A 13,726-nucleotide genomic window follows, 5' to 3' on the forward strand; every position below is an offset into this window, starting at 1 on the left:
TAGGTAAACCAACGACGTACTAGTCAAAGACTTTTGTTACCAAGTAGCCAAGCCAGCCAAGTCGACACTATGTAAAAAGGTGATAAAGGTCCGGTGATTTGGGGCCTCGGTCATTAGGGAGGACTTGGCAAACTGGAGAACGAAGCGAAGCCAAGATCACGATTTCCATGGTATTGACAGTTTTGCAACAAGATAGGAGTCATGCACAGACCCATCCCAAGAAAAGGTTTGCCTAGATGAATCAAATCCAAAAATTTAATCCAGTCGATATGTTCTGATACGCTACTAGATTTAGATATCGCCGTGGCATTGAGTCCGGGATACCCGGAAGGTTGCTGTACTAAGATCCGGAGGCCGGGGACGCAACGGGACGATTCATCATTCATGTGCAATCGATTTGTCATCTTACCCGTCCTTCCGTCAGTGAGACGATTTTCTTTCTATCGGGCTCTACATAACCCCATGGATAGCGGCATTCGCGGGACATCAAGGGCCCTAGAAGGTAATGAGAAAGGAGTTCTTGCATGAGCGGCTGTCGAATGATGGTGGTCGAAGGGCACGGGCAAACAACACCATAGTCACGTCTTTGTACGTCAGTTAACTGTCAACCCTGGAGACATCTAGATTGCCCCTGTTTGAGCAGAGACGAAGAGACGCGGCCAGTGGAGAAATATTGGAGATCAAGTATCTTTTGATAATATCACTGCATTGCGAGCATGATGCTATTTGCACTTCTGCAAGATAAGCTCACACACTAGCCAGCTCATGTTGAGACAGACTCGTGGTGTTACAGTATTTTGTCCATCTCTTACAAGCTCGCTGTCAATGACTGGTCCATTTACCTTTTCCATCGCATGTCAGCAGTGTAAAGTTGGTAGCGGGCGATCCATTTCCACAAACATCCCTGCCTAGTTCCGCCCGGGCGCTTCTCTTTTAGATGCGCCTGAAGCCCTGCAATTGGTTCATCAGCTCCAGGGCCTCTACAAACAAGCCGGCATCCGGCAACAGGGCGGGGGTTGGAAGTGCTTGGGAGCTTGGGCTCATGGGTATTCCTTGTATGGGACACTTAGACAAGACATGTCGTGTGCCCTCACAAATGTCCATGACCTAGTCTATAGGTAGTAACTTACCGGGTACACGCAGAAGAAAAAGGAACTACCAATTACACATTGGATCATTCTTTCTTGGCTAACACTGAGCTGTTCCTGTAGCGTGCCTAGATACTAGCCATGGATATCAATATCAAGTCTATGCCCGAGCGTTCCGCTGGTCTCTCTCGTTCATCAAAACCCGCCGCCGCCCTTCCTGCAAACGACTTCTTGTGTGTACTCTTCTTCCTATAATTTTTTACAGTTTTGCAATAATTTGTTTGCCTGATACCATTTTTGCATTCTCTTTACTTTCGTTTGCCAAACCTTGGCTTGGCAGGGGTGACGACCTACCGCTTCGTATGACTGACATAGAGCTTCGTCAACACCATCAGATCAGGCATTTCACTACGAATAAGCTTAATTTTACAGTCAAATTTCTCCAGCTCTCTTCAGCATGGGAGTCGGTTCCTTTCTCGAACCACTTGTCGTGGTGACCCTCCTTTTTGGAGGCGCCTACTTCAACCGCAGCAAGGACTACAACTTCTGGACCAACAAGTCAGGCTTCGCCAGCCTCAAGAGCTACAAGCGCTCCGATGACCTACCGAATCGAGACTCAACAGACAGTTTGATGAGTGGATGGAGTGGTTCGCGCTCACCAAGACTGGACTCTCATAAAAATACACAATCCAGTCTGCGCCGTCGCAAGTTGCAAGTGTTTGGCTACAAGCGCATCGTTTCTACACCAAACACTCATGTATTTGAGGATCGTCTATTAAGTCGGCTTTTGAAAAAGTTGCCTTTCTTGGTTGAGTGCTGGTACTGGTTCCTCATCTACTTCGTCTACCAGGTTGGTCGCGCAATTACTGCGTTGACTCTCGATGAGGGTACCGTCGATATAGCCCGCCGACATGCCCTACAGATTATCCACCTCGAACAACGTCTTCATATCTTCTGGGAGGTTGATTTCCAGAAATGGTTCCTCGCACGACCAACTATTCTTCACTGGATCAATCGCATCTACTCCTTCATCCACATTCCCGGTACGATTATGTTCCTCGTGGTGCTCTACTACTTCACAACTACCCGCCATCGCCGTTGTGCTGCTGGTCGCGTGCGCTCCGATAATGTAACTGCTGGTCCCGCTCTTTATGAAGCCCGCCGACGAACTATGGCTATGTGTAATTTGATTGCGTTTATCGTCTTCACAAGTTGGCCTTGTATGCCGCCTCGACTTCTGAGTGACACTGAGTATAAGGGCCCTGATGCCGAGGAATCAAAGAGTTTTGGCTTTGTCGACACTGTTCACAGTGGCACTGGGGAGAGCAGCGTCTGGACCACTAACAAATTCTGTAACCAATATGGTAAGTGGAACTCACAAATACACAAAGCTACAATGCTAACTCACTTACAGCTGCCATGCCCTCGCTGCACTTCGGTTACTCTCTCCTCGTCGGTCTTACAGTCGCTACCATCCCCGTCACCGGCCTGCGACCCTACTCATTGAAGCGGTTCATTATCGTTGCTCTAGGATTGTCATACCCAGCTCTGATCTTGACTGCCATTGTCGCTACAGCCAACCACTTCATCCTCGATGCAGTAGCTGGTGCCATGGTCTGCGCGATTGCTTGGAACTGCAATGACTTCCTGCTCAACTTCTGCATTGTCGAAGACTACTTCCTGGCTTTGCTCCGCCTCCACAAGCCCGTGAACTGGACCGATCCTGAAACGGCTGTCGAACCCGAGTTCCAGAGTGGTCTCATGACTGAGGATGTTTGAGAAGTCCAAAATGGACGGAAAGAAGAACGAGCCCCATGACCTTTTTGTTTTTAATAATGTTTTTGTAAGGGGTTCTTGAGCATGAACTTCCGAGGCAGTCCACGCCGATATTGAGAGTATGGTATTTTACTCTTCGAGAGTGGCATCGTCGATCATCTCCTGTCCGATAGATGATCGAAAAGACATGCCGAAGGTGCGCAGACGGGAGTTGTGAGAATATGATACTAGCCATGCGGTCAGCCAGATACCTGCATTACGTAGCAGGCTCCTGATGTCCATAAACCCTAAGAGGGAACAACCTTAATTGATACGATCAATATAATCTGTTGACAATGCCGAGGATTGAAATGCATGCTACCAAGTCAAGTTTTCTGCCACCCTAAAGGATGTAGTGTCCAAAAGTATGAAATAAACTCGCCCCTTGTTGTTGTTTACGTCGGCATCCACGTATTTTCAGTGCGTGGTGTGAAAAATATTGAAACCATTCCGTATGCCTGTGACGACGCTCGTTGGTGAGATTATTTCCTTCGCCTACCAATGAATGCAGTCATGATAACGTGGACGTGATCAACCTGTTAAGCGTTGATTATCATGGGTACTTACGACCCAAGTTGAAATCGTCGATTTTGCACCAAATTCAGCCACAAGCATAAGTACTCCTGATAACACGAGGTGGGGTGCTGCTGTGGCGGGGCACGTCGTCATCTGTGATCCGTTTGGGCAAGAGACAGCAGCTGCCTTCATGCTTGCCTTTACTCACATGCCACCCAACGACCACGCATCTCTTTTTTTTTCATCGTGACCATTTAAACGCTTTCTCTTTTATATACAAACTCTATCTGTGTTGCCTCTGCAGTAAACCAAGTGAATAGATCAAGATTTCACCCGCCACAACTCAGAGCTAAGAGCTCAACTTCTCGCCATGTCGCAGCAGGATACTGGGGCAGGTGATGCCCCGCCACAGCAGTCCTCGAGACGATCTGCGTCACCATCAAACAGCTTCTATGCGCTGAGCGACGATGAAGAGGGCGAATACAACACTATCAGAAATGCCGAGACAGGAAGAGGCGTCAAACTTCTCTTTTCCAAGAGCAAGGTGAGTAGACTCTGAATCCACATATTGCGCGAGTTGCATTTGGATGAGCGTTGGACAGCAGCTGACAGTCGCAGGTTTATGTGCACCCGACACCATCTTCAAAGGACAACATCCCAGGATATATCGCACTTCTCCAACAAAGAGGTCATAATGAAGAGCGGCCTTCTTCCTCTTCTTCTCATGATTCACAGAATATCGCTTCTTCAGACCTACTTCTTGCTTGGATCCCCGAATCGTCGCTCGGCGACTCTGCTAGCATCTACGTCAAGGTCGACCTTTGTGATGGAGACTCGCCCCCGAAACAGTCTTATCTGGTACCTCCTCCACCGACCGTTACGAGCCATGTTGGATCTGTTGGAGGATATGCCTTTGCGATTCCAGTGAGCGCTGTCTACTCGCTTCTCGTTCGTCCTCCCAGTCTTGGCTGGTGGTATGGGTCCGTCATCATCAACTCCCGTGCGGGCGACAGCTTCCCTGCGCTCTTCTTCCACGACAATGAATGCCAAAGCACGATACTTCAAAAGAAGAAGATGACCCGCGACACATTCGACCCTTTTGGAGAATCTGGTCAGATGTTCTGGGGTGGTGATGAGGTTGTAAAGTGGCTGCGTCGGTATATTAAGATTGAGCGATCAGGTGCCGAACCTAACATCTACTTGCTCGAGCCGTCAAAGGAGGATAGTGAAGCCTTTGGTCATAAACTTACATCCAGCCCGTCGCAAATTGGTCGCCAGGATAACTCAGTAGGAGCGCAGCAACGCGGTGCGGGGGGACCTTCAAACCGAGATGCGGAGATGGACCCTTTCGTAAAGCTGATCAAGGAGACCGGCTGGAATCTTATGGAGAAGTTCAGCAAAGTCACCACGTTCACACGAAGAGCGGCCCAGGATATTGTCGAGAACCCGAATCTGCCACCGCAAGTAAGACGATTACTGAGGAATCCTGAAGTCCAGACACTCCAGGATGAGTTTGACAGCGCCAGAATATATCTAGCTCGTTGGGCTATGGGTATTCAGGAGCAGAGCGATCGTGATCGGAGACAAAGGATATGGTCCGCTCACGACGTGATGGAGCTTGAGGATACTGATGTTGGCGAGTTCGAGCTATTAGAAGGCGCCAGCAACCTCTCACTCGAAGAACGTCGCAAGGCAGTGACCATGAAAGAGTGGAATACCTTTTTCGATCCTCAAACTGGCCGCTTAGCCGTAACTATTGATGAAGTGAAGGAACGAGTCTTCCATGGAGGTTTGGATCCTGATGATGGGGTCCGAAAGGAGGCCTGGCTTTTCCTCCTCGGCGTTTATGACTGGTACAGTACTGCTGATGATCGAAAGGCTCAGATGGCCTCTCTACGCGACCAATACTACAAGCTTAAGCTGGCCTGGTGGGAGAGACTCGAGGGCGACGGAGGCGAGGGCGAGACAGGAGAGTGGTGGCGCGAGCAAAAAGGACGAATTGGTAAGTTGCTCACCATCCCTCAGCCTTTCTCCCCTGAAGGGTTTGCTAACTTTACGATTTCTACAGAAAAGGATGTCCACAGAACAGACCGCAACGTGCCTATTTTCATGGGAGAAGATATTCCTCATCCTGACCCGAGCTCACCTTTTGCCGAAGTTGGCACCAACGTGCATCTCGAGCAAATGAAGGAAATGCTCCTGACTTACAACGAGTACAATAAGGATCTCGGTTATGTTCAGGGAATGTCTGATCTTTTGGCGCCGATCTACGCTGTAATCCAGGATGATGCTGTGGCCTTTTGGGGCTTCCAGAAGTTCATGGGGCGTATGGAACGCAACTTCCTGCGAGATCAGTCTGGTATGCGTAATCAACTCCTGACACTAGATCAGCTCGTGCAGTTCATGGATCCTGTACTCTGGAACCACCTTCAAAAGGCTGACAGCACCAACTTCTTCTTTTTCTTCCGAATGCTCCTGGTATGGTACAAACGCGAGTTTGAATGGTTGGATGTTCTGCGATTATGGGAAGGTTTGTGGACAGACTACATGAGCGCCAACTTCCACCTTTTTGTTGCGTTGGCAATTCTCGAGAGACACCGCGATGTTATTATGGAGCATCTGCAACACTTTGATGAGGTGCTCAAATATGGTGCGTATTTACATTCTTAACAAGACTCGATCGTATGCTGACAATATTTAGTCAATGAGCTCTCCGGTACAATCGATCTCGAAGCGACTCTCATTAGAGCAGAAAGCCTCTTTAAGAGATTCCAGAGACTTGTCGAGGCAGTTGACAAGAAACAAAACTTCCCTGCTCCTCGATTCAATCCCAAAAACGCCTCTGGTCCTTCGGAATCAGCAGAGTCAGGACCTTCAAAGGATGGCAAGACACCCAGTAAGGGCAAAGCTAATGAGCCTGCGGCACCCCCACCGCAGCCAAAGACGATTACCCCTGAGTTGCGCAAGCTGCTGAGTAAGGAGGTGGAGGTGCTTCCCAGGACAACTGTGGCTCAGAACGGTGATGGTATGCCGAGCAAGTAAGAGTCTGTCTTCAGTTTCGCTATATCTTGTTGGACAAAGATTTGTTGAGTGTACTTTTACGCGTCAAGGGGTTACTTCACTAGGCGTTTAGTCAACTTTTGCAGGGAGTTATTGGTATTACGGCAACTTGAGCAACATTTGATTTAGTTCGGTCAGGTGCGGCTGCCGAAGGGGATACATGATATATCTTATATTTACTGTTTAAAGGATGATGTTGAGAAGTAAAAATCCATTATCTTCTTGTGAAACGCCTTTCTATCCTTCCAAGAAACGTGAACGCCATACATACAACATGCCTCCATCTTCGCTCCTCGAGGCTCCTACGTGTACAGCTGCCTTCTACAAACAAGGCTCCTTTACCTGTATCCTCGCGGTCCACTAGGCAATCCTCTCCTCAGACCAGCATTACCGCCGCCACTTGCCTGGTCATACATCCCGCCTGGACCAAAGCGGTCCTCGTAATTACCACCGCCACCTCCATTATTACCAGCTGGAGGCTGAAAAGGTCCTTGACTTCCAGCCTGCGGACTTGTCGTACGTGATCCGCCGCCGCCCCAGAGCCTTTGTCGTAGCCTGTCCTGTGCAGATCCTCCTCCAGTACCAGCACCACCAGGCGGCACGCTCGCAGTTTCGGGCCTACCGAACTGACCACCTGCATTCTGGTAGCTTCCTGCACGCTGCTGGCTCGGTAGTGGTCGTCGAGAAACATCGCCGCCCCCTGGTTGTAGCGAGGCGGGTGTGCGTCCACCTCCAGCGCGGAGACTTTGAGGTGCTTGTTGCTGCTGTTGTTGGGGGCCATTGTCCCACAGACTGCTGAGACCTCCATGCTGCTGTTGCCCCTGGGCACCGAAGCGCTGACCGGCCTGTGGCGTCATCGTGGGTTGGACGGGTTGCTGAGCTGGGGCCTTAGGGTCGGGTGGCAGCCAGGCGGGAAATGGGCGTCCCTTTTCAGTGTAGTAGCCGCGGAGGACGCGGCATACATGAGTATCGTCTTCGGTGTCGCCATCTTGTTCGCCTGAGAGCAGGTTCTGGCGAAGAGAGGAGATTTGAGATGACGTCTTTTGGACAAGGTTGGAGTACCAAGACGCCATAATGTAATATGTTTATCCTATGATAATAATTCCGTAGACAATACAATGATGGGTTTTCGCATCGGTGGGTGCTTAAGAGCTACAGGTTGCGCGCGTGTCTCGTGATGTGGGTTTGTTCGCAGTCGGTTCAAGGAGCGGTATCGTTGTCCAGGGTGTAAGATTATGTTGTAACTGAGGCTTGTGACGGTGAGCGCAGTATATTGCCTTCGCAATTGATTTCGTGTGCAGCCAGCTGCTATGTTTTATATAGAATCAGGATTAGAGGTTGTTGCAAGGGTCGAGAAAAGGTCAACGCTGGCGAGTTTAAAGAGGGGAGAGTTGGGTTGGAGGTGAAAGTGACGCAGGGATTCTTGGATATGCAATGCAAGTGGGCTGGAGAGTTTCATAGCTGCCTGAGCTAATCATGCGCTGCGGTTGGGCGGGGCAATTCAAGGTAAGAAAACGAACATATGTGGGACTTGATAGTGGGCAGTTCCTGACTGTATATAAAAGTTTGTTTAAAACTTTACTTTGATAGAAGCAAGTAGGACTTCAAATGATGAACAATTTCGACTACGAAAAAGTCACAGCTGGGCCAATGGGCTCATTAAACGGCAGTCTATTTGATATGAATCAACTGCCAAGCAAACAGCTTCGCAGAAATAGAATCTTGTACTGTAATGCGCCCAAATGACATAAGATAAGGACCACCATGATGCTTTCCTTTCCTTTTCTTCTCCCATTTTTCAGCTTCTTCTAGAAAACGCAAACTCCTCAAACGCCGAGGCTTTACTTTGTGGACAGCAATTACCACGATAGGTCGTTGGTCAACATCAGCTTCTCCTTCTCCTGCTGTCTGGGCTTCTTGTTCTTCATCTTGATAGCCTTTCCACGCTTTCGTTTGTTGCCAGCCTTTTCGCTCTCAGACTCTTCACTGTCGTCGTCGTCGTCGTTCTCCTCGTCTTCCTCATCGCTGCCGAGCCACTCCTCGAGGTCACCAAGCTCATCGTCGCTCTCGCCAATGTCAGACACGTACTCGACTTGGTTCTCGAGGTTGTCGTCCTCCTCACTCCATTCAGCTTCCTCGCCATTCTCGTCAAGGCCCCTGTCCATATCCGTGTCACGTTCGCCCTGACCCTCACGCTCCATGGCGTTAAGAACCTTCTTCCAGATGTGCTCGTCAACGTTGAGAGGCTGGTCACCGTAGGCTCCCTGTCGTAAACGCTCAACAAGCTCGCGCTCAATGGTTCGCTCGAGTTTGGCAGCGGCCTCGGCCTTGCGTTCACGGGCCTGCTCACGATGCTTGATCTTGGGTGCCATCTTGGGCACAAGCTTCTCGCCCAGTCTTTCCTCCTCAGCGGCAATGCGGCGCATGCGGATTTGAACTTGCGTAAGGCGAGTGGCCCTCTGCTTGCATTTATGGACGGCCCATTTTGGCCAGTAGAGCAGGAGGTTGTCTATCTGAGACAAGGCTTCAGTATAGTTAGCTGAAAGCTTACGCTTCTCCCAGAGTTTAGAAGGGAGATGCGATCTTTCCGCAGTCTTCATGAACAAGTATAACTTGTCTCCTTCCTGCCTCACAGTGGCATAGCGAGTGTTGGCGAGAGGACATGATTGTCGATTGCATAGGCCTGTGACATTGTACTCCGAACGGCAGAATGCCGATTCTTTCGCTTTAGTGTGGGGTGTTCTATTGTAGAAGTTAGCAACACCGCTGTCTTGTGTCTTGTGCTCCTTGTGTCTCGTTGCGCCTCAGGGAAGAGGAAGAACAGCAAGATCTTGAAGAACGATGAGGAAAAGAGAGGCTTACTTTAAACGTAAACTGCAAAATCCGCCTGAACCAGAAATTATATTCCAAACGACTTCGTCGGACGCCATCGTGAAGGATGTGGAAGCTGGTAGCGGAAGAGAGGATGCGAAGGTTTGGTGGTTTATGAAGATTCTTGCAACTTTTTTTGCCGATAAGATATCGAGCTAGGTAATCGCTAGAGCCCACTATAAGCCACCACCAGCGGGCCAATCAGAGGCTTGATTACCGCATTCCATCCCTGGTGGCTAACACAGCGGATACTGGTTTCTCCGAACCGCTTGCGCCGTGGCTCTGCGTCACCCTGCAGTACGTACCATGACAGCTGCGATAGCATCAAGTTTGGAACCCAGCTTAGCCGCGTAACTCACCATCAACATTTCTCGTTCACCGAACTCCCCGAATCTCGCCGCCTTGTCGCCATACGGCTTTATAATATCTCTTCGACCGATACGACATCTCCTTTCTCTCCCCGCGGGGAATCTCATTTGCCGAAATCGCCGCATACCAGTTCAATATAGACACCATTGCCCAACATGACTGCCGGTCTCAAAACAATCATCGCACTCTCCTTCGTGCTCGCCGTCGGATTCCTCCTCGTTATTCTATCCTGCGCACTATGGAAGGAGTACTACCCTCTTCTCGTCGTTGCCACCTTCGTCATTGCGCCCATTCCCAACTGGATCTGCGGACACTGCGCCAATCCCGATGATTTCGTCGAGAGCTCCGGTGCTGCGGTTCTAGATCTTGGACGCTTCTTTACAGGATTCTTTGTTGTTATGGGAATTGGTAAGTCTCACTGTTCCTGGTCGAGTAGCGGTTTAGCGCAGGGTTCAATACCGTTCACGTGGCTAATTCTTGTGCAGCTCTTCCCGTTGTCCTCGCGCACGCCGGCCTCATCGCAGTTCAAGCCATGGCTATGTCCATAATTGGCGGTCTATTGATTTACGGAACCATTGTCAGCTTCGGCATGTTCTTCCACGAGGAGCAAGAGTTCTAAATGCGCGCGCGCGATAGGATCGCATGAAGTCAGGATAAATGAGATGAAACAGCGACTGAGAAGGCATTTCGCCTTTCAGCAGGAAAGAGGAGGGTAATTGCTAGCATAAAGCCTGTACAACGCGTGTATGATCACAGAAGACAAAGGAGTCACATTTGGCATTCAGCGGGGTTTTAAACATGGGTCTCGGCTACTCACAAAGGGGGGTCACGGCAATGAGATGGTTATAGTCGGTCGCCAATGCTATTCTTTTTATGGGCGTCATATAAATCGTATCATCTTCTACTATTTTCGTAATGCTTGCTTTCCCTGTCTATGCTGTTGAAATTCAACCCCAAAAACTCCGACGATGTGTACGTTGAGGTATCATGTCTAAGGTCAAATGCTGCGCCAGTCCTGCCCAAACGTCTAATCCAATCTAGCCTTTCCCTTGAGAACTGGCACTCAAGCTGCGTCTCTGAATACACCCATGGGACCGGCAAGTTTGGTAAACATCTCATCCCTTTCACCTTCGGGCGTGCTGAGAATAGTTACCGCACCTCCAGCTCCAATCCTCCATACTTCTCTGGGCTCGGTCTCATCTTCTTGAGCGGGAGCCTCCTCATCATCCCATCGGAACATAGTTCGGATGGTGACACTCCAATCGCCTGCACCGGTGACATCCATATACCCTACGACGCCCGAGTATAGACTTCGCTCGTGGTGGCCCTCGATAACCTGCAAGAGCTCGCAACTGCGTTTCTTTGGCGCTCCTGTCATACTTCCGGGAGGGAGAGCTGCAGCCAGAGCATCTAGGCCAGTATATGGGCAGTGAGAGTCAAAACTGCTTCGACGAGCACCGTGAGGCTTATGTCCGTTGCGTCCAGGTAGCTGTCCATTAACAACCGTGATCATCTGGAAGACAGTGGCATATTCTTCCACCTTCATTAAATCAGGGACCGTAACATGACCGACACCACAGACGCCATGCAAATCATGTCGTACGAGATCGACAATCATGAGGTTCTCGGCTACTTCCTTGGGCACATGGAGGATCTTCTCTGCCTGCGCTACTGTCGACACAGCTTCTGACTTGCGGACGGTACCCTTCATCGGCCTCATTGAGCACAGCCCGTTACTATCATGACGCAGGAAGCGTTCAGGGGAGCAGCTGAGCATTGTGGCGCCACCAAGTCTGATGAAAGATCCGAAAGGAGCGGGCTGTCGGTTTCGCAACGTTTGGTAAATATGCCAAGGGGTGTTCTCGTTGTTTCGAGAATAAGGCCTTTCCATCGTGGTTTGTGATGTCAGACAAAGTTCATATGACTCTCCGGCTGCAATAAAGTCTTGGCACACTCGAACCTGCTCCTCGTATCTATCGGGTTGCGGTGTTGTGATGTTTACTCTCTTGTGCTGAACAGAGCTGCCGTTAATATGCCCGTTGATGCTGTTAATTCCCTTCGAGGCTCTCTGAGATAAGCATCGTTGAATATTTTCCGTCATTCTTTCGAGCCATTGGTCGTCCGATCCCCGAGGTCTCAGGTTTTGGACGTATGCGACACCAGCTCGGTGATCCAGAACGACGCTTTTGGTGACCCATGCCAAACAGATATCAGGTCTCTCGTGACCCCTATTATCTGGGACCATCTTCTTCTCGAGGCCGTGAAGACCCATCTCATAGGTGACAAATCCCATGAAACCACCCTTGAAGGTTGACCTTGACTGGTCGAACCCAGAAGGATAGCTTCGCTTCTCCCAGAAGTCTGAAATTATATCCCAGACCTTCACTGCGCCATCTTCGAGACTGACTGTCTCGGTCTCATCCTTGTTACCAGCTTTACCCGGAAGTCGGACGGTGACATAATCGTTCGACACGTTGTACTCAACTCGAAGGGCTTGCTCGACGTCTAGAGCAATAATGCTGTTCAAGGCCAATGCATCACCATTCTTTGAGCTTGATGAATCGAGAATGACTGATTCTCCTTCAGCCAATCCCAGCGCCTCAACAATCTCCGGTACACCAGCTCCTTGGGGTAGAGAAATTTCGCGATGTGTGTACTCTGCTGCTTTCGCGAAGTCTCGCAGGGACCCCGTCTCAACATGTGATGCCGACCACCATTCTCCCGATAAGCGTTCTTTATGCGCAGCTGCAGACTCTAGATGGTTCGGTGGTGAGAGAGTCTGAATTTCCAGTAAAGGCCCCTGGACTTGTCGACCGTGATATCTGCTCCACTGCAGAGCAGCCTGAAACCAGTTGATGATGACCCCTTGTGCATTCTTCTCTGTGCAAACAGACTCTGGGTGGTATTGAAGACCCCAGAAGGGTTTCCTGAGATGTCGCACACCCTGCAGAATCTGCTCTCTTCGCCCATCATCTCTTATCTCTGTAGCCCATGCCAAAGGTGCAAACTCCGAAGTCGGCTTCCAACGGTTCTCCTCCTTCCAACCATCACTGTATTGTCCGATATCCACGCACAGACTGTGATATAGAGTAGCCTTGAAAGATGGTACTCCACGAAAGATGTCCTCTCCCTGGTGCTCAATTTCTCTCACCATTCCATGCAGGCCCCTCTTCAATCTTCTCACGACCCCACCATGTGCTCCAAGTAGACTTTGGAAACCAAGACAGATGCCCAAAACAGGCAATTGGCAATGCTCGGGAAGATCCCAGAGCAGGTTGAAAGCTCCCACATCCTCTGGGTTAAGTGGCGATCCAGGACCAGGGCCGCAAACTACTGCATCGAACTGAGAGAGATTGTTGAGAAACTCTTGCTCCGTCCATTTGGCAGGCGCATCGTTCTCATCAAGTCTGTCGACGACTGAGAGATCGATTCTTATGACGAATATATCTGCTCCGAGAAGTGTTCGCAAAAGTGAGACAATGTTGTTCGTGAACGAGTCATAGGCGTCAATGAAGAGAATACGCTTCGGCACCTTGGCCGAGGGCTCAGGGCCTACGGTCATGTTTTAATAGAATTATGCAAAGTGTTGTACGAGATGGTCGAGAGGTGATGTGAGTTGAAAAAGAAACTCGCAATTGGGGCGAGGTCAGAGATAAAATCGACAAGCTCTCGGCGTTGAATAAGTAAGTTTACAATTTCAAATTTTGCCCTACAAGCCGGTGCTGACTCGGCATCCGCTACCGCAGATTGAAGACGTTAAGCCACTGCAAGTTCGCAGCTGCGGCCGAAGATTATCAGGTGATCGGACAGCCCAGGTGAAAGTTGAAAGCACTTGGAAACTTAATTGTTTGATATCAATCTTGTGGTGTTCTCCCGTTGACAAAAGTCGTGCCACATGACTCAGTCATAGAAAAGTACCTACTACTTAGGATTGAGATTACATGCTACTGTAGGGTAGTGGTGACGCCGCCGTCAGTAATATGTACAGTCAACATCCATGATAGATG

General features: G+C 49.8%; 6 protein-coding genes across 6 annotated transcripts; 3 read left to right on the plus strand and 3 right to left on the minus strand.

The window, feature by feature from the left end:
* The first annotated feature begins 1,328 nt into the window (after positions 1–1,328).
* B0J16DRAFT_57247 (PAP2 superfamily-domain-containing protein) lies at positions 1,329–3,043 on the plus strand. Its single transcript, XM_046134081.1, has 2 exons — positions 1,329–2,452; positions 2,503–3,043. The coding sequence occupies exons 1-2, from the start codon at positions 1,546–1,548 to the stop codon at positions 2,865–2,867; spliced, it is 1,272 nt and encodes a 423-aa protein (XP_045986177.1). The 5' UTR covers positions 1,329–1,545; the 3' UTR covers positions 2,868–3,043.
* A 584-nt stretch (positions 3,044–3,627) lies between these two features.
* B0J16DRAFT_332706 (rab-GTPase-TBC domain-containing protein) lies at positions 3,628–6,690 on the plus strand. The gene is made up of 4 exons (XM_046126739.1): positions 3,628–3,963; positions 4,038–5,421; positions 5,488–6,069; positions 6,121–6,690. The coding sequence occupies exons 1-4, from the start codon at positions 3,790–3,792 to the stop codon at positions 6,459–6,461; spliced, it is 2,481 nt and encodes an 826-aa protein (XP_045986178.1). The 5' UTR covers positions 3,628–3,789; the 3' UTR covers positions 6,462–6,690.
* On the minus strand, positions 6,691–7,899 carry B0J16DRAFT_332707 (Sec1-binding region of Mso1-domain-containing protein). Its single transcript, XM_046126740.1, has one exon. The coding sequence runs from the start codon at positions 7,550–7,552 to the stop codon at positions 6,818–6,820; it is 735 nt and encodes a 244-aa protein (XP_045986179.1). The 5' UTR covers positions 7,553–7,899; the 3' UTR covers positions 6,691–6,817.
* Positions 7,900–7,905: 6 nt separating this feature from the next.
* On the minus strand, positions 7,906–9,497 carry B0J16DRAFT_57266 (ribosomal L28e protein family-domain-containing protein). Its single transcript, XM_046134082.1, has 2 exons — positions 9,342–9,497; positions 7,906–9,221 (listed from the first exon to the last, which is right to left on the minus strand). The coding sequence occupies exons 1-2, from the start codon at positions 9,407–9,409 to the stop codon at positions 8,339–8,341; spliced, it is 951 nt and encodes a 316-aa protein (XP_045986180.1). The 5' UTR covers positions 9,410–9,497; the 3' UTR covers positions 7,906–8,338.
* A 111-nt stretch (positions 9,498–9,608) lies between these two features.
* On the plus strand, positions 9,609–10,612 carry B0J16DRAFT_332710 (vacuolar protein sorting 55). The gene is made up of 2 exons (XM_046126741.1): positions 9,609–10,127; positions 10,205–10,612. Exons 1-2 carry the CDS (start codon positions 9,875–9,877, stop codon positions 10,336–10,338), a joined length of 387 nt encoding a protein of 128 aa, XP_045986181.1. The 5' UTR covers positions 9,609–9,874; the 3' UTR covers positions 10,339–10,612.
* On the minus strand, positions 10,561–13,508 carry B0J16DRAFT_57240 (ADC synthase). The gene has a single exon (XM_046134080.1). It carries the CDS (start codon positions 13,279–13,281, stop codon positions 10,783–10,785), a length of 2,499 nt encoding a protein of 832 aa, XP_045986182.1. The 5' UTR covers positions 13,282–13,508; the 3' UTR covers positions 10,561–10,782.
* Positions 13,509–13,726: the final 218 nt, after the last annotated feature.

The sequence above is a fragment of the Fusarium flagelliforme genome, assembly GCF_020744385.1.
Source record: "Fusarium flagelliforme strain FIESC 12 MPI-CAGE-AA-0113 chromosome Unknown B0J16scaffold_2, whole genome shotgun sequence".
NCBI classification, from domain to species: Eukaryota; Fungi; Ascomycota; class Sordariomycetes; order Hypocreales; family Nectriaceae; genus Fusarium; species Fusarium flagelliforme.